General features: G+C 41.0%; 1 protein-coding gene across 2 annotated transcripts in view; it reads left to right on the top strand.

Annotated features, from left to right (window-relative positions):
- Window positions 1-1606: 1606 nt before the first annotated feature.
- Window positions 1607-19729, top strand: part of B4GALT6 (beta-1,4-galactosyltransferase 6) — a 30610-nt gene continuing 12487 nt past the window's right edge. Inside the window, exons 1-4 of one of the 2 annotated variants that reach the window (XM_032124237.1) lie at window positions 2193-2252; window positions 2753-2846; window positions 17698-17814; window positions 18174-18287. In XM_032124237.1, coding sequence (XP_031980128.1) covers window positions 17715-17814; window positions 18174-18287 — 214 coding nt within the window. In that variant the 5' untranslated portion in view covers window positions 2193-2252; window positions 2753-2846; window positions 17698-17714. Of the gene's footprint in view, window positions 2253-2752; window positions 2847-17697; window positions 17815-18173; window positions 18288-19729 lie in introns of both variants that reach the window. The other variant, XM_032124230.1, reaches the window with a different exon arrangement.

Here is a 19729-nt window from a genome sequence, read left to right as displayed (position 1 = left end):
GTGAAAGGTGTCTCTGCCCATGCCAGGGCGGTTGAAACAAGATGGTCTTTAAGGTCCCTTCCAACCAAAACCATTCTATGGTTCTTTCATGATTACTGAAACAAGATGAAGCTATCAGTAATATCTATTGCATAAAAACCATAGTGCAAGTATAGCAACTGAGACAGAATTGTATTGTGGGGAGTGGGGCAATTCTGTGTCTCCATTCTTTTTGCCCTGTGTCTGACTGAACTCCACACACATCAACAACACAGACCTGGATTCTTGTGCAAATGGATCCCGCTGCCACATCAAGTGTGCCCAGGCATGATCTGGCCTGCTGCCAACTCCTTGGCACACATTGCTGTGACAGCATTCTCCAGTGGAACAGAGCGATTACTGGCTTAACCCTATCACCCAGCAACTTGTGGCAGCCAAGTTCATTGCCAAAGCAAGAAAGAGCAGCGAATTGATGTGGAGCTAAGGTTGCCGGCTTTTAAAAAATACCTTTTTAAAGCAACGGCCTTGGGAGTGAACTGGTAATGGAGTGTGTAGATCACCATATCTGAATTCAGCAAATCCTAAAGCACAAGTGTAGCCAAACCTTCAGGCAATGCCTCCTATCCTGCTCTATGGAGAACTGTTGGGTAACAGAAAGACGGAATCACATAACTGTTAGTGTTTGAAGGGACCTTCTTCCAAGGCAGGGTCGCCTAGAGCAGGTTACACAGGAATACATCCAGGTGGGTTTTGAACAAGTCTCTGGAGAGGGAGACTCCATGACCTCCCTGGGCACCTGTTCCAGTGTTGGGCCACCCTCAGTGTAAAGAGGTTTCTCCTATTTACATGTTGAGGTGAAACTTGTGTTTTAGTTTATGGCCATTACTCCTTGTCCTGCCGCTGGGCACCACTGGGAAGAGCCTGGTACCATTCTATTGAGAGCCACCTTTGAGATGTTTGTATCCCTAATGAGTTCTTCTCAGACTTCTCATCTCTAGACTAAGCAGGCCCAGCTCCCGCAGCCTCTCCTCATACCATGCTTCCAGCCCTGACTCCCGTTTCCAATTGCTCTGCATTAAAACAGCTGGAAGCACAACCGTGGCACAGGGGCAGCGCCGGCTGAGGAGGGGAGGGGAAGGACAGGCACCGGCGCTGGAAAGCGGGCACCGGCGGGGCAGGAAACCGGCCCCGCCGCGACGTGTTCTGAACAAGGCCGAGGTGACTGGGCACGGAAAAGGCACCCACGCCCGCCGGCCGGGCACAGCGGGAGCACCTGGCAAGCGGAGCGCAGCGGGACGCGGAGCCCGGGCGAGCGGCCCCAGCCGCTCCCTGCCCCCTTCCCGCAGCCCGCTGATACCAACGCTCGCGCGCGCCCCAGCCAATCGGCGGCGGCGGGCTCGCTTCTCCCTCGCCTCCCATTGGTCCGCGGCGGCGCGGGGGCGGGGCAGCCACGCGCGCGCCCGCCCGCCCGCCCGCCCGCTGCAGTCCCGCAGTGCCGCCGCCGCCGCGCCGGGGCTCGCGCGCGCCACAACCGCCGCAGCGGCCGCGGGGCTCGGCGGGGCGGCTCCTGCCGGTGCGGGGCGGCTCCTGCCGGTGCGGGGCGGCTCCTCCCGGTGCGGGGCGGCTCCTCCCGGTGCGGAGCGACGTGGGAGCGGCGGGGCCGGGCGGGGCCGGGCCGGGCCGGGCTGGGCGCAACGCGGAGGTGACTCTGCTCGCCCGCAGCGGGGATGCTGCTCCTGCTGCGGCCGCCGCCGCCGCTAGTAAGGGGACAGCAGGCAGGAGAGCGGGTGGCCGGGGCGCCCGGCGGCATGTGAGCAGCGGCGGGAGCGCTCCCCGAGCCCCGCGGCAGCGCTAAGGGGGCCCCTCCCTCCGGCGGCGGTTCTGCCCGCGCGGAGGCGGGCGGGCATCCCCTCTCCAGCCGCCCGCGAGGAGAGCAGGACCGGCCACAAAGCGCCGCCGCCCGCCCTCCTCCGCACGCCGCGGCGCTGCCCCTGCCAGCCCCGCTCCCGGGGAGGGAGGGAGGGAGGGGGCCCCGATCGCCCCCTCGTCACCTTCTCGCCGCCCGATCCATGGGAGGAGCGGGCCGCCTCCCCCTAGGAAGTGCCGCCGCGGCTCGCCGGGACTGAGCGGAGCGGCCGGCGGCCGGCGCGGCGGGAGGATGCCACTGCTGCGGAAGGCGCTGCGCGTCTCCAACCGCTCCATGCTCGCCTTCATCTTCTTCTTCTCCTTTTCCTCATCCTGCCTCTACTTCATCTATGTGGCCCCCGGGATCGGTGAGTCCGGAGCCGCACCCTCGGGGAGTGGGGGTGAAGGCGGTGGTGGGGGGCGCGCCCGCCTCCCCCGGGCTGTCACCTCGGCGGGGAGGGCACGGGCAGCGCCGGGCGAGGGGTGGCTCGGCTGTCGGAACGCGATCCCACCCGCTCAGGAAGGGTCGAGGCGGCCGGCGGGGGCGGCGGTAACGTGCGCGGATGCCGCATCTTTGTTCTGCTGCTTTCAAACGCTCTAGAAGGTTCATCTGCCATCGCGAGGTAGGTGGATGCTGCCCTTGCTTCTCAGGCTGGCAAAGAGAGGCACTAAAGCGGCTCAGCGTTTCGTCGTGTCACAATGGTAGGAACCGGGAAAGAACTGCAAAACTGCTGGAGTCACTTGAATGTATTAATCTTTCAAATTGTTAGTAGCTGCATTAATAATAAAGCCCGTGTGAACAAAAATTAGGAACCAGTTTGAATATTTGTTTTTTACTTCCGTTAGTGGGATCTCTCTCTCTTCACAGGTTTTACAGTTTGGTAACTTCCACTTCTGAAGGAACCACTTCAGAGGGAGACAAACCATTGATTTAGAAGAAGCTTCATAAAAAAACTGTGCAAGTTTGTGTCTAAAACAGGCCAAAAAAATGTGCTGGTTTCCTTAGTTCACTCTTCTGCTGTTACTGGGAGACCGTCAGGCTTTTTCTCAATAGATCATCCTTTTGGAACTGGTTAGCATTACCCCATAGCTAAAGCCAGTGGTATCCTGTATGGTGCTCTGTGGGATTTCACTGTGTCGGGTGTCTTTTGGTTAGGGAATGTTTTCCTTTTTTTCCAGGGAACGTTGCCATGTTTTTCTGCACAACTCCTGTCTTACCAGGTGCTACCTAAATACTTGCAAAATCGTCTCTCTCTTTGTCCTTAGTGCTTAAAACTCTTCTCTGCAGTCATTACTACAAAAAGTCCACACTGATGTGACCACTGAATCTTCAGGAATTGTTTCCTGTTGATTGTGTCTTTATGCTGTTTGGCTCCCTCTTGTTCACCATCTGTTTAACTTGTAAATACTTTCGAGGTGCAATTGCTGCTTCTATACTTAAATAGTTCTATATAGTTCACTTACTGTTTTATAGGTCTCCCGTTACTTATGTACTTCCTACATTATTGACAAGTCTGCCAATTACTCTTCTAGTTCAAATAAATACAAAAAAATATGAGAAAATATATAATGCATTGGAGTTCTGAACTTTCTTGTCTGTCAGTGTTTCCCTGCTGAAAGGGATGTGATGTAGTCTTCCAAGTGAGAATGATGCTGGTGCCCATTTAGACATCTTAGGTCTTTGAGATGCTTGTGCAGGATACATACATAAAGTAGACTTTAATTGCAAGTAACTGGTATATGATTTAAATAGCAGAGTACAGTTTCTACATCTTTGTAAGTGAAACTTATAACATCTTACGTAATGTATGCAGCTGCAGCTTTACTTTGTTATTTAAATGCTTCTTCCCAGTGGGTATCTTCTTAGGAAGTACACTGTCTCACTAAACAAGGTTTATGCAGTATCTTGTTCAGAATCAGAGCCTTTAGTGATGAAACTTTTAATTTCTGACTTCATCTTTCTGCTCAGCTATTGGGAATTACGTGTGTGTTCACTTTCCTTTGTACCAGGAATGAAATTAAATCAACAGTAGGTACCCCAAAACTGTTCTTGGGGTAGGTTAGTTAGGTCTGATCAACCTTGAGGGTTGATCATACTCAACCTAGTCTCTCAAGAATCATACTCAAACTAGTCTCTCTTGCTATCTCAGACACAAATATTGTAGTTGGCCCTTTCAAGATGTGGCTTAACAATGCAAAAATCTTGGGTAGTTACATGAGTTTATGAGATTACAGCTCTTTCCAGCTACTGGTCAATGCTGTGCTGCCCTAACTGTATCCAGTTATGTTGTGAACTCATCCAACTTAAGCCAAAACCCTGCAATATTGAACTTATTCCTTGTCTGTGGCACTTCTTAGGTCCAGCTTGAAACGCTACTGTGCTGTGCTGGTCTGAAGGATCCTGGGGAAGAGAATATAGGAAATGGTAAAGGGAAGGGCAGTAGGAAAGTTTTATGTCTCAGCCTATCAGCCTGCAGATGTGATGCCGATTTCCCAGGAATTTGCTCCTTAAAATGTTACTGTGTGGAATGGAAAGAAAGAAGGTCAGATATTATCTCAAAACCAACAAGCTTCCTGGCAGTATTCATGGTGAAAATATAAGTTGTAAGAACAGAAGATTTTCAAAGCACTCAGGAGCACCCAAGTTTACAGGCAGATGATTCATCTAATAATTCTATGCTGTTTGGTCATGGCACTTGCATACTGTGATAGAATATTTCACTGTACTTGCTCCTTTTTACTGAGTGTAATGAAATTGATGTATCTAAGTCAAGGCTGATTGTGTGTGTGGAGAGGAGGAGGGCTTAAGATTGCCTATTGAAGCTCAGCCACCTTACCTGTTAGCAGCCTTTCATGCAATCATTGGGATCTGTCATAATTTATGTATGCAGATATGTTTTACTGAAGATATTTTAGTTCACCAGAACATTTTCTTGCTCAACAAGCTACAAGGCACAGTGTCAGAGGGGAAGAAATTTCTAATTGTGTTGTAGGGAACTGGAGCTGCTCCCTGGCTGGCTTCTCTTTGTGGTGGTCAGAGGAACTGAAAAGAGAGGGAGAAGTTGGACTCCCAAATGTTTTACGGACCAGCAGTGTACTGGAAGGTGGAAGAGGAAAAATTGAGTGAGTTATGCAGCAGAATGGTTTCTTGAGATGTCAAAGTTGATTGAAATTTTGAATTCTTATGGGCTACTGGAGTGGGATTCCCCCTTACCAAGCAATTCCTGGGTTATCAAAGGGAAAAGATGTCTGCACAAGTAAGCTGTTAGCACTGGAAGTATTCTCAGAGGTCTCTATCACACCTCTGTCCCTCACACTATTTAGAAAATAGAGTTACTGCATTTTTTTTGACAAAATGGCAAATTTTGTAACAAATGCAGTTTAGGTCAACTTGAAATATTGACATTTTGATTAGAGGAAAGAAATCTTAATTACTTATTTTAAGGTATTGAATTATTTCTGTCTAATAATTAAATGTTTTCATTTGCACCGTAATTACAGATATTGCAATAATATCACTGCTTTTTTTGTTGTTTTGTTTGTCTTTGTTTGTTTTTTGAAGAGACCTCTCAAAATGTTAGTTCTTTGGGAAATGGAAGCTTTTATTATTCCATGTATTTCAGAATATGAGGGGAGGAAAAACGCATTTCATGTTTTCGGACATGGTTCTGTGTTTTGAGACTAAGACATATAATATTGCAAATAATATAAAAATATAGGATTTAAGTGGTTGAGAAGAATTCATGCACTATGTTGGGATTGTTCATGGGCCTGCTTTTCCCTTTTCTGTTAAGCACAGGTGATTGGATGTGGTAGAGGTGGTTGCAACCCTACCTCAGCACCCTGCTGGTCTTTTGATAGTCAGAGGAGCTGAAAAAGAAGAGCAGATTGATTTCTAACTATTAAATAGAGAAGACAACTGTTTTTCTAATTTTAGTTTTTCCTGTTTAATTGAATGGATGTTTTGGAGGAAAGCCTTGAGGGATAGGGTGGCAAGTTAAAATAGTCAAAAAAATTTCAAATGTTTAAAATTAAAAAATTTCATTTAAATGTTTAATGATACTTCTGTGTGATAGTCTCAAGTGTTCAGTGAAAGCAGATAAGAGGTGCTGCTTCTCCAGAATGACCTCTTTTGTGACAGTACTTCATTTGGTGCTCCTCTGGTAAAAGCAGAAACTGAAATTTCTGATCTTGCATTAATAGCCTGTGATTCTGAAATTTCATTGAAAGTTGTAAATATTCGTGTATTAGATAAACGCTGAAGAAGCTAGCTGAGAGCAGGAATATTTGGTACCAATATGGGGGTTTTTTTCAGTGTTGTAGATAACAGTAGTAATAAAAGGGACTCAAGTAATCTATGTCTGGTCCTGACAGCTATCCAGAACCCATATGAAGGTTCAAGTTTACAGGTGGAAAGCATCCAAAGATTAGGAGAATGAGACAAATTAACAAGACAGTGATGACTAAGGGAGAGCATTTGCTGGTCTAATTTCACTGCCAAAGCAACCTGAGTATTACAGGAGGCATTTTTTTCTTTTTTCCTTGCTTTTCCCATTTGCTCTCAGCATTATAACTGAAATTACATTGGATGACCTAACAGGTCTCAGAAAATGACCTCTTATTCATCCCTGGGTTATTCCTTTCTGTCTTATTCCAGCAGAGAACCTTTGCCAGACTGGGTGGAAGAGTACCTTAGAGTTCTCCATATTGTAGTCAATTGTGGTCTAGTTTTTCAGCCAGAGGGTTCTTGAGTACTGGAACAAGCTCTCCAGGGAAGAGGTCACAGCATCAAGCTTGACAGAGTTCAAGAAGTGTTTGGGCAACATTCTCAGGCACATGGTGACATTCTTGGGGGGAGTCCTGTGCAGGGTCAGTATGGTCGATGGTCCTGATGGGTCCTTCCCAGCTCAGCATATTTTGTGGTTCTAGCTTGTCTACCTTGGACAAGATGACCTATGCAGTTCAAATAAGAACTGGCTATGAAACAGTGCAGTGATCAAAGAAGATGCAGTCTGCTTTGACATCAGTAACTAAGAATCCTGAATGGTGAAATGAGATTGAGGAGAAAAAAACAGCTAATATTTTCTCTCTTATGGTCTCTTGCTTCTTTTATTAAAACCTTGCTCCTTCTTTGTCAGTCCTAACCAAAAGGCACCTGTGCAGCCTACATAGAACTTGGAAACATCTCTATTGGTTTTAGCTCACAATTCTTATAAATCCATTTCCTGTTCTGTTACTAGGGAGTAGTTTTCCTAATAGGAAAGAATGACTTTTTGAACTTGTGCGGAAATGGAGGAGAGTGCTGAAAATGCTGTCAGCAAGATAACCATTTGCCAGTGCTTCCAGATGCTGAGCCCATAAATATGGGCACAGCCTTTGTGCTGATATTCCTTGTTCCTGGCGTCTGTGGCAGTTGTGGTATTTCTAAAGACTTGTTGTTTGATTATAGAATAATTTAGATTGGCAGGGGCACCTGGAAGTCACCTGATCCAGCCGTCTGCTGAAAGCAGATCTTACTGGATCGAATTGCTCAGAGTCCTGTCCAGTTGAGTTTTGAATAAATCCGGGGATGAAGATTTTGCTGTCTCTCTGGGAAACCTGTTCCAGTGTCAGACAACTGTGAGAAAATTGTAATATGTAATCATAGTATCCCACCTTGTGTTCATTGCCTTGCGTCTTTTCACTGTGTACTTTCAAGTGTTCAGTTTAGTCTTCTCTATACAACAGTACTATATTGCTGAAGACAGCAAAGAAATGCATCCTCCTCTTAGCCATTTCTATTTAAGACTGAACAAACCCATTTCTTTTAGTTTCTGCTTGTACATAATATGCTTGATTTTGGAAGGTTTCCTCTGGGCTTGCTCTGGTATGTTAATGTTTGTGTCTTGGTGGGATCCCCAAACTGGACATGGTACCCTAAATACGGTTTCACCCCAAATACGGTTTCACAAGCTGCTGAAGAGACAGCAGTTGCTCCTATCGTTTTGCTGGTTATACTGTTGCCAATACAGGGCAGGATACTGTTGACTGTGTTTTTGCCACAATGATAGGTGGCTGGTAAATGCCTTGTCTGGGGGTTTTGTATAGAGCCTGTGTGTAGGTCTACTGCAACTCAAGGGCTGCAGTGAAAGAGGACTAAGACAATTTGCTTGTTTCTCCTGCTGTGTGGCAGTATCTGATAAAATTCTGATGAGTTTTGCAGGATGTGGTAGATGTTCATGCTTGAATTTCCCCCCCCCCCCCCCCCCCCCCCTTCCCCCTTTACTGCCTTCTTTTATTCCTTTCTAGGAAATTATTCTCATGGGACTCTTACAAGTTTCTTGAGTAAATGAGACTTGTCTGTCCCATTGTTTCATAATTTCTGCAGGGAAATGTCTGTATTACAGAACTGATTGTTGTTTGGGAGCTATTTTCAGCTATATTCCATTATTAAAGTTCACCTGTTATTAAAGGCTTCATTTGGAGGCAGGAGTATTTTCATTAGCTGCAGAGGTCTTCTTCTTGCTTGCATTGCAGTTTTTCATGTCAGTTCCACGAATTATCATCAAATCCTTTACCTGTGAAATTGTAGCCAACTTTCTGATTAATAGGGACCTTCCTTTTTCTCTTGTGCAAAGGGGAAAATGGGGTTTAAACACTCTCTGCTTGATCTCTGATTTCCAGTGATCAAACGTTCCTCAGCATTCTGAAATGCTTGAGCTCATTGAACCCACTTAACTCGGGCAGTATCATGGGTAAGTTTCCTGCCTTGTTCTGGGAGGTGCAAAGACTTTTCCATTATGTTGGCCCAGCACAGTCATTCCTAGCACCTGATGAGGAATAAATTACTGTAGTCCTGTCATTCATGACTGTCTCTCACTTTTACCAACAAATTAACTTTGAATAAACATTTTTTGTTTGTTTATTTATTTATTTCTATATCTATTTATTTTTTGTTTATTTATTTATTTATATATTTATTTCTGAATCAGTTTTGCATTTTTTTCTGATCGTTTTCCTAAAGCCGTTGGGTGTTAGTACTTATTAGTCAGGGAACTTGCCTGCATAAGATTTCAATCAGTATTCATTTTGTGATGTTCTTAGTCAGAAAACAGAAAAAAACCCAGGTACTTATGGTGTACAGCTAGCTTCACAAGGACAAAGTAATTATGAGACCTCATGTGAAGTGAGTTTTCACTTAAGCCAGCCAGTTATTTGAATGCATTCTTCTTGTGGGTTGAGAAGGAGAGATTGTGTACCCTGGAGACATTTATCTGAACTGTGGTGCTTTACTGACGTGGCCAAAGCTTTAACCATTTCCACATCCGTCTGTGGTGAAAGATAGCTTATCTACTGGCTTTTCATTAATAAGACTATTTCTACAAGTGACTACCTTTGCTTGCTTTTCTATGGCTCTTAGTCCTAGGTAATCTTTTGTACTCAAATTATGCAATGATATTATGGGGAACAGCATGAAATGGTTATGCTTTGTGTGGGATCCAGCGCTAGATCCCCGTGAACACAGTGCAGAGATTGGTTTCAGGACTTTAAAATACAAAAGATGATTTTTTGCAAGGTATTGCCAATGGTCAGTTCACTTTCTTAGATTTGCAGTTGTCCTTCTTTACCTTCAGTTCATTGTGCATTTATTGAATTATTCCACGGCTTACTGTCTAATCAACTAATAGCCTGAGAGGATAAAATAGTATCAAATATGTTGAAAATTATATTGAACATTGTATCCTTTATCATGCTTAAAACTACTGCTAGGGAAAGAAAATTTGATTCAATTTTTTTTTCACTGTGAATGGAGATCCCCTCATTTACTGTCTCCAAATAAACAGTGAACTGACATTTATCCAATTCCTCAGACTTGCAGTCAGAGGACTCATCCATTTGGCATATCCATTGTTGCAGTGAGTATACAGAGGCTGTTTGAAGTATTAAAACAATTTTGAAGCTTCTCTGTTGCAGCTGATTCAGATTTGTCCATCTGCACCATCTGAATGATCACTGTTAGCCTCCAGAAACACTGGTAGCTTTTGTTTTTATCAATAGATTGAGGTGATGTGTCTTTCTAAAATGTTTTTCTTGCAGGGAGGTGTACATATACAGACTCAAATGCAGTCTCACTATCCCTGTGAAATAAATTTGGATTTATTATTATTTTACAAATAGTGCAAAACTGCCATTGAATATACAAAAACAAATCAAGAAAGAATATATTTCAAGGCACAGTTTTTTTTCTTTATTTCATGCTTGTTGTATCTGTTTTAAAGACAACTTCTGATTAATAACAAATGTATAAAAATAAATACAATACTAAGGAAGTTGAACACTTACAATAGTATTTATTGATGTTTGTTGTAAATTTCCATTTTTGAATAGGAACCAGTTTACAGCAGTCTTACATTACTTGGCATATTGTCCTTCACTGCTGAATTGTTTAATGAATCAGTTTCACAGACTAAAGTCACTATCCTGTAGTTGTGGAAATATTCTAGCTCCTAGAATTGTAACTGTGGTGTTTCAGAAGCAATCTTCATCTGACCTCTATTTACTGTATATTTAGATTAATAATAGAATTTAATATTTAACACTTCTGTGTTAATTTGCCATGCATGAACTCTACAAATAATGTATTTCTAACTCTAGTATTGCTGAGAACAATATCACATAACCTTGAGATAAGAAGAGATCCCTGTGGGACTTGTTCTAGAAATGCCCCCATGAGATGATTCCCCGTTTACAATTACTAGTGGAGAACTTGCTGTTAACCTGTTTGAATCCATACCAATTCTTATGCAATATGTTGAATGTGCTCTTCAGAAGTCCTGTGAAGACAAGTGTTGACTAGCAGATGAGTAACTTCAGGGGCAATCGTCATTTGTCAAGACCTATTCTCTGTGAAGCTTGGTTTACTGCATTTGACTCTTGCAGAATCCGTGGATTCCCTACAAAGTATTTCCTATCTGAGTTTTTCAGCAATTTTTTTCCCCAGAAAGATCAGTGTATAATGTTGCTACAACTGCTCTGATGATAGATCTTCTTTTTTTTTTTAAGGTCCGGGCATGTTAACTTTTTGCTAATTGCTTTGAAAATATTCTTGACATAATGCTTTTTCTATGTTTGGGATTTTTTTTTTTGTTGTTTTTTTGTTTTTTTGTTTTTTTGGTTTTTCCTTGGCAGAATAAAAGCTGCATTTTAAAATCAGATCTGTGACCTCCAAGTTTGTTCATCTTTTGTTTGGCATTTAAAAAAATCATTTTTGGTAATAATTAGTACTTTTCTTTGTTTTTAAAGTAATCACATTTCTAACTTCCTAGTCTTGTTCAGAATGTCAGTCATTGACCCAGTTTCAACTTCACTTCTTCTGTTGTGTATTATACTACATTGGTTGCTTCTAAGTGCGTGGCATAGTTTTTTGGCTTTGCTTTGGTGTACGAGTACAGCATGATAACTTAGTAAGTTTCTATATAAAAATGAGTCTTGTGCTTTTCCTGTGAATTTGTGGGATGATAAACTAATGCAGTATTGTGAGAAGTGCTTTGATTTTTATTGTACTGCTTGGAAGGAGCTTGATTCCCTAATGGAGAGGGATCTGTGAATGAGACCATTTTCTTTAAAAAAGGTGCAAATAGTCTTCAAGTGAATATTTAAATAACAGAAAGCTACCTGATATAAAATATGGAACCATTTTTACAGATATTTTTATACTTTTAGAATTAATACATTGCCCCCCCAGGAGTCTAACACATAAAACTATTAATAACTAGTGAGCTATAAAAATTCGAGACAAAAAATGATCCATCTGATATTTTTAGTGTGTCCTCTGAAATACAGGATGATCCCTTTAATGCCCTAATGTGCTTTATCAGAATGAGTTTTAAATAATGCCCTAAACCCAGGACTTTTGATGACTGACATGTGGCTGTGTGTTCGTGATTGCTGATGCAGATTTGGATCAATTCATAGGAAAACTTCATCTGAATTAGTTATGAGCTCTGAGCTCACACTTGCGGTTGCTTGAGATGGAACACTGAGTATGGTATTGATTCCAAGGTGCCCTATATGGATGTGTTGTTTTATATTCCTCCCTGCACTTTCCATCTGATTACCTTGTAAACTGCATGACAGCCTGGATTCTATGTTCCTTGAGTCAGAAGTTCTCTTCCTTACTTATTATGAACCATGTACAGTGAAATAAGAAGCATATGAATAAAATTGCTTCTAGGTGGTTACATGGTTAGATGTTTTCTTTGGTTACGCCTGAAATTTTGCTTTCCCGGTTTGTGCTTTGGCTTGCACTGTGACAGTGATGGTTAGTACAAATGCAGAAAGACAAAAGTAGAAGAAAATCACAGAATAGTTGAGGTTGGAAGGAGTCTCTGGAGGTTATCTGGTCCAACCTCCAAGAAGTGCTCAAGAAGTGCCACCTGGAGCCAGTTGCCCAGGACTGTGTCCAGAAGGCTTTAGAGTATTTCTGAGGATATTCTCTACAACCACTGTGAGCAACCTGTGCCAGTGCTCCATCCCCCTCACAGTATAGAACTGTTTCCTGGTGTTCAGGTGGAACATCCTGTGTTTCAGTGTGTGCCCACTGCCTCTGGTTCTGTCCCTGGGCACCACTGAAAAGTGCCTGGCTCTTTTTTTTGCACCTTCCCTTCAAATACATTGTATACATATATACCCACCCTTTTTACACATTAATGTGGCCCCCTGAACTTTCTCTTAAGGCTGAACAATCCCAGCTCTCTCAGCCTTTCCTCACAGGAGCAATGCTTCAGTCCCTTTGTTTTCTTCATGGCCTGTTGTTGGATGCGCTTCAGGATGTCCATGTTCTCTATTCCACTGTGGAGCTCAGAACTGGACACTATTCCAGGTGTGGCTTCATCACTGCTGAGTGAAGGCTTTGAAGGATCACCTTGACCTGCTGGCAACATTCTTCCTAATGCATCCCATGATGCTGTTGGCCTTCTTTGCAGCACATTGCTGGCTCATGTTCCACTTGATGTCCACCAGGACCTCCAAAGACTCTTCTGTCAAAAAGCTTTCCCATTGGATTCGCTAAGCATATTTTGGTGCACAAGGTTGTTCCTCCCCAGATGCAGAAATTTGCACTGCTCCTTGTGAACTTCATGAAGTTCCTGTCAGCACATTTCTCCAGCCTGCTGAGGTACCTCTGGATGGCAGCATGGCCCTTTGGCATATCAGCTACCATTTTTGTGTCATAAATAAACTTTGTGAGGTTATGTTCTGCCTGTCAACCAGATAACTAATGAAGGTGTTAAAAGAGACTGAACCCACTATTGACCCCTGGTGTACATCACTGGTCACTGACCTCACCCTTTGGGCTTGGTCAGTCAGCTTTTGATCCAGTTCACCGTTTGCTCAGCTAGCCTGTACATCAACAGTTTGTCCATGACGATCTTATGGGATACAGGGTGAAAGGTCTTATTGAAGTCCTGGTAGACAATGCCCCCTGCTCTTTCCTTATCTATCTTTCATCATAGAAGGTTATCCAGTTGGTTGACTGTTCCTGATGATTTTCTTGTCATTCATGTACCTGAAGAATGGTTTCCAGGTTTAGCTGCTCCATCACCTTCCCAGGGATCAAGCTGAGGCTGATCAGCCTGTACTTCCCTGGGTCCTCCTTCTTGAAGATAGGAGTGACATTTGTTTTCCTCTAGTCCTCAGGCACTTCTGCCACTCATCATGATTGATCCAAGATGGTCAAGAGTGGCTGTGCAATGACATCTGCCAGCTCCCTTAGCACTTGGTACATCCTGTAAGGGCCCATGGACTTAACCCATGTCCTGTTTGCTGAAGTCTTCCACTGAGGGCAAGGGTACAATTTCCTTGTTCCAGACTGGTCTTAGGGACTTGGACTTCCTGAAGACTGGCCTTGTTAATAAAGTCTGAGAGACAGGTGACATTGAATATGGCAGACTTACCCATGCGTCTTTCTTGTTGAGCAGTGGGTTCACATTCTCCTGAGTTTTTTTCTTGTCACCTGTGTACTTACAGAAATGCTTCTTGTTGTCTTTGACATCCCTGGCCAGACTTAGTTCCATTTCGGCTTTAGCTTTCCTAGCTGTCTCCCTGGATGCTCAGATATCGTTTCTATATTCCTCCTGCATTACCTGGGCTTGTTTCCTCCCACTGTATTATGTTTGTGTTTGATTATTTTTTTTTCCAGGAGGTCCTTGTTCATCCATGGCCTCCTGGCGTTTTATCTCTTTTCATATTCATTGAGATGGATCTCTCATAAGCTTGAAGGAGATTATTCCTGAATATTACCCAGCTTTCTTGACCCTATCATCATTTAAGGGCCGCATCCCATAAGACTCCACCACACAGATGTTTGAAGACACCAAAGTCTTCTCTTGAAGTCCAGAGTTGTGAGCTTTCTTTTGCTTCTTCCTGCCCCTAGGATCCTGAACTCTACCATCTCATGATCTCTGCAGCCAAGGCTGCCTTTGGTCTTCCTATCCCCAGTGAACCTCTTCTCCTTGGTAAGTATGAGGTTCTGCAGGTCACTTCCTCTCACTGGCTCTAACACTTGTGTCAGGAAGTTGCCATCAGTGCACTCCTTCTGGAGTTTTATCTGGCTGCCTTCTGCTATCAGTCATCCCCCACCCCCTAGAAGGAAAACTGTATTTCTCTGTTGCACTTCTGGCCTGTGTGGATTGAATACTTTGTTGCTGTTGCTGCTGGTTGATGTGACATGTGAACTGTGCTCTTTTTCACAGGTCTTTGACAGTAGATGAGATTTATTTTTAGAACTAAATTAATATCTTTGATTTTTGCCTGATGTTTTAGCTTCTGACGTAATTAATTGGCTGCTCGAGCACCTGCTGCTACCTAAGCAGCTGCTGAATGATAGTGGAATAAACTGAGCAGATCTGTATTCCTTGTAACTGTGGTTGTGCCAGACACCCAGGGACACAGACTGCCCACAAAGGGAGAATGTTTTATTTTGCTTATGTCTTTCAGTAGAGTTGGATAGCGAGTTGACAAGCAGCTCACCCAGAAAGAGGAGGTAGACTAAAAGAATTACTTGATAAAAACATGGCAAGGTTAGATCTTCCTGGTAGCAAGAGCAGCTCTTGAATCCTTAAGAGTATTCAAGGTGGCAGCAGACTTTACCTGGTTGGGTTTTTTTTTCAATTACATCTTTTCATGATGTCTATTTTTGAGATAAATGCCTTTTCTAACTTTCTCACAAAGGTCTTGTGTGTTCGTTCAAATTTTTCTCCTCTATGTCAGAAGGAGTAAGCTTTACTTCACCAAAGGGAAGATATATGTGCTTTTGCAGAAAATCTTGTTTTTCCAACGTTTATGTCTACATTATCTGGACTTCAGTAACATTTCCCATAAAAATTAACATTTACATGGCTCTCTTGACTTTGTTGTGGACTTGTTTGAAAATCTAACTCTCAGTTCTTTACCACATCAGGTTCCTAAAACTTTTGCCCTTCATATTGTTTCCTCCATCTCACTTCAGGGCTGTGAGCAAGCAACGGTGAGGACTTAGCTGTTAGCCATATCAACCTACCACATTTGGTTTATGTGAACTAAGGTTATACTTCTATAAACCTGCTGAAAGCTCTATAAATCTGCAGAGTTAAAAATTCAAGTGACTTGGGCTTTTGGTATCACATTAAAAAGGAGAATAAAGCACACAGTCTTCTAGAGGTTATCTCTGAAATCAGTATTTACTAACATGTTTATATTAAAAACCCCACTTTATTTTAGTATTGGAATAGGAAGGTATTGAAGAGAAGAGCTGTACCTATGGGAGAAAAAAACTTTTATGGGGAAAAAGAAAGGTTGATACCAACTTAAAATATGTTAACGTTTGAAGAAAGAAATTTTTTGTTAATTAGGAATATTTTGTCCTATTTGGAAAGCAAAGATACACGTTTTACTTTCAGGAAAGCCTTGAATTTTGAAATTGTTTGTTTGAAGGTAAAGAATTGTTCTTGGAGGAACAGATCTAATTGCCTTTATGTTGATTCCTAAAGGAGGAGGTTTCTTTAGTAGGTAACTTCATATATGAGTTCACAAATTGCGCAGATTCCTTGAAATGCTTAGTAGAGACACCCTAAAAATCCCAGTATTTGAATGGAAAACTACAAATGTAATTAAATAATAGGAACCACATCATTACTTTATGTGAATTGGGTTAAAATGTTGAGAACTTTTTGTGTAGTTTTTCTGTAGGGAAATCTGAATGTTATCTGTTGTCTTAAATCCTGATAAGAATCTTTCTTGTGGGATTTCCTACCTCTGTCATCAGGCCAAAGTTGTAGTTTTTTGTTTTGTTTTGCTTCTCTTTAGTGGCCAGAAGGTGTTGAGACAATTTCAGGATCCTAGCAGCTGAGTAACTTTTATACTCATGTAAGCTCTTGTTAACCAACACAGCTAGTCATGCTGTCCAAGGGTTTGAGAATTACATGCCATGCATGGCACCTGGCATGTTCAGAGCCTCTCTTTTGGCTGTTAATATTCCTTGTTTTAATAAGGAGCTCTTCGAAAGCCAGGAGAACCCCTCCATTAATTCTTTTAAAAAATAAAGACATTGTTTTAGGGCTTTGAAATAGTATTCTTTGAAATATTATGCTGGTGTTTTTATCTCTGTAGGTGTCGGTAGTACTGTTTGTTAATGTGGTGGAATGAATTACTGTATTTTCCTCTGGAAATGCCCCCAGTCCATTACACACAGTTCTCTGTAGCTCTAGACTCTCTGCGTTGGGCTGGAAGAAATTACGAGTTGATCTGGAGTTACTTGTGTCATGCCACTGGTGGTGGGTCATCTGATGGAGTCCCTGAGATAATTTTCTAACTTTTCTTTAATATCTTTATTTATTTTTCACTCCTGATATGTTTAGTTATTTCCTACAAAGATGCAGAGCTTTTTTTTTTTTTGTTAGGGTGGTTACTAGTTACGGGGAGCCAAATATCCCCCAGACAACTGGGTGCTTAATGTTGGTGAAGTGGCAGATGATCCCTTTGACCCTCTGTTGCCTTCTGTAAAGGAAATTTATCCTTCCCTTTCCAATATTCTTTTAGGTCTTTGAGTTCTGGGTAGGCATTTGCTCACTCAGATACAAATGCAGCTTCATTTCTACCTTACTAACTTCTGCTTAATGCAAAGAAATATCTTGAGATCACATTTGGGGCTTGGGGTGCAAGATTGAAACAGAAATATTTCATGCTGTTGTTGTTAGTGAGTCACTTAATTACTCAGAATGTTGATTTACTCACCCTTGATGCCTATAATAAATATTTCATGTATAATTATAAAACATTAATACTTTGAGATTGGCAGTGATTTGTAGCAGTTGTATAACAAAGCAGCTGTTCGGAGTGAATGAATGGCAGTGCATTTTGACTGAAAGTTGTGTTAAAAAGTGAGTAAAAAAAGGGACCATTATATGGGACTAAATTATTTTTTTGACTTTTTTTTGTCCTATATTTCAATGATGAGATGTATTTACATAAGAAAATCTTTTTATTGGTAAATTAAATTTTCTTGTCACCCTCAGCTGCTTTTTGTAAATTAAAGAGAAATGAAAGTGTCATATAAAATTTCTATTGACATTCTGTAGTTTTTGGGTTTGTATAGAGCCGTGGTTATGAATCCATTTTAGTCTTTTCTATTGTTGCTGTTAGGTTTCATTGTGTGGACCTTCATCTCAAAGAACTATTGTTCACTGACCATGGATTCAGACAGAGTAAAAAATGTTGAACACATTGTAGATGTATATTAGAATAACTTGGAAATACATTATTTTAATACAAATTCAAAATTGATTTTTGTTTTACCAGCAAACACATATCTCTTTATGGTGCAAGCTCGTGGTATAATGTTGAGAGAAAATGTAAAAACGATAGGACACATGATAAGATTGTACACTAACAAAAATACTACACTGAATGGCACAGGTAAGAATATTTCTTACTTAATTTTTAAAAGGCCTTTTTAAAAAAAAAAAAAAAAAAGCCAATCATTAATGACATAGCTTGATTATGAAAATGTCGACCCAAATCCTACTTCTCTGTAATTGGAGTGAAGGTCAAATAGTTGATACTATTTATCAGTTCACTTTAATAGGAAATATATGTGGCAGCTGTAACAAAGATACTTCTATTTAATTATTATTCCTCTAATGCAATAAAATGCTTTTTAAATCATGCTGCTAGGAATTTGTTAACTAAAAATTAATGCTCTCACCTGCATGATGATATGTTACAATTATAGTGGATAATACAGGTTTTTACAAAAATCAATTCTTCTTTTTAAGATTATCCTGAAGGAAACAATTCTAGTGACTGTGTTGCTCAAACAACAATGTATCTTCCAGAGAACTTCACCTACTCTCCTTACCAGCCTTGTCCAGAGAAGCTGCCTTACATGAGTAAGTTTTAAACTGACCTTAATGTTTATCTAGTAAGTTAAATTGTATTTTAAACAAAACACAGTTATTTTAATATAAAATATAATTATAAGGAGTAATGAAATAACATACATCTGATAATGGACAGAAGTTTGCCTGTAACTAATGTGTTACTGAAGTTTTGGTCTCTTTACTAATCACCTTTACTAATTTGAAATCAAGTAATTAAACTACTGATTTGTAGGAGAGAAAATTTCACATAGTTTCTGAAGTTACTTGTGATGCATTCCAGAATTCTAACCTCTTGTCTTTTAGACACCTGACTTAATCTGTGGGCTGTCATTCAGCATAAGCAAGTAATTAAACATTCAATAGAGCAGTTCAGATCCATATCATACCAAAAATTGTTGCTGACAGCTAAACTGAATTCTGATCAATTTTTCTTTGAAGAAAAATAGTGGATTGCATTAGAATAATCTAGATTCCATTATAACCTTTCTAAAAATCTCAACTGAGAAGTTTATTTGTTGAAGAAAACAGAAACAGTGCATGTTATCTGTGTTTCTTTTCAATAATGCCAGTTTCTAAGCTTTGTTTCTTAGATTTTAAATATGCAGACATGGAGCCAAAAATATAGATCAGTTGCTGTTGCTTGTGAAACTAAACCATATAGAAAACTGTCTTAAGCCAGGTAGTAATTAGCCCCATGGTGTGATAATATCCTTATTTCAGCCTCTTTCCCTCCAGCCATAGGGTTTCACTTTCAAAATCATATTTTTTATATAATATTGAACATATAAACAAATAAAACCAAATTATTCCAATAGTAAATATTTTAGCTACTTTTGGAAACAAAAATTTCAGCAAATATCAAATCTGGATAATCAGAGAAACAAAAGTGATGATTTTGCTGACTGAAAAATGCATATAAATTTGTATTTTTAATGGCATTTTCAAGGGATCTGGCTGTTGGAATTCTGTCAGATTAGCTGAAAACTAAGTAATTCTACCAGTAATCTCTCTATAGATCTCCTTGATGCTGCTTTCCTTTTACCATTTTGTTTTTGTTGTTGGTTTTTTTTGTTAGTAATTGCTTTGTGCTTCTTCTGTCCTATTTAATTTAATAGAGAAATAATTTTAATAGAAAATTATTCACTGGATAAGTTGCTTTTCAACAAAGGAGTATGTGTTTCACTTTTTGGTTTTCATGTATACCGTTTTAATCATCATCTCTTTCTAATTATAGTCTAAATAAAGCATCTCTGAAGATCATTTAATTTAATGAAATGTTGTAGGAAGTGTGAGATAGCCAGGGAAGAAAGTGTTGAATCGTGTATACTTTGACATGCTTAATTAGTCTAAGGTTATTATAGAAGTCATCTTTTCTTCTTTACATCAACTTGCCAAATTTATGTCATGAAAGGGGTATGGTAAAATCATATTTGGTCCCAAGTACATACGCT

This window comes from Corvus moneduloides, chromosome 1 (assembly GCF_009650955.1).
Source record: "Corvus moneduloides isolate bCorMon1 chromosome 1, bCorMon1.pri, whole genome shotgun sequence".
In the NCBI taxonomy this organism is placed as follows: Eukaryota; Metazoa; Chordata; class Aves; order Passeriformes; family Corvidae; genus Corvus; species Corvus moneduloides.
This window is presented reverse-complemented; position numbering and strand designations above follow the sequence as displayed.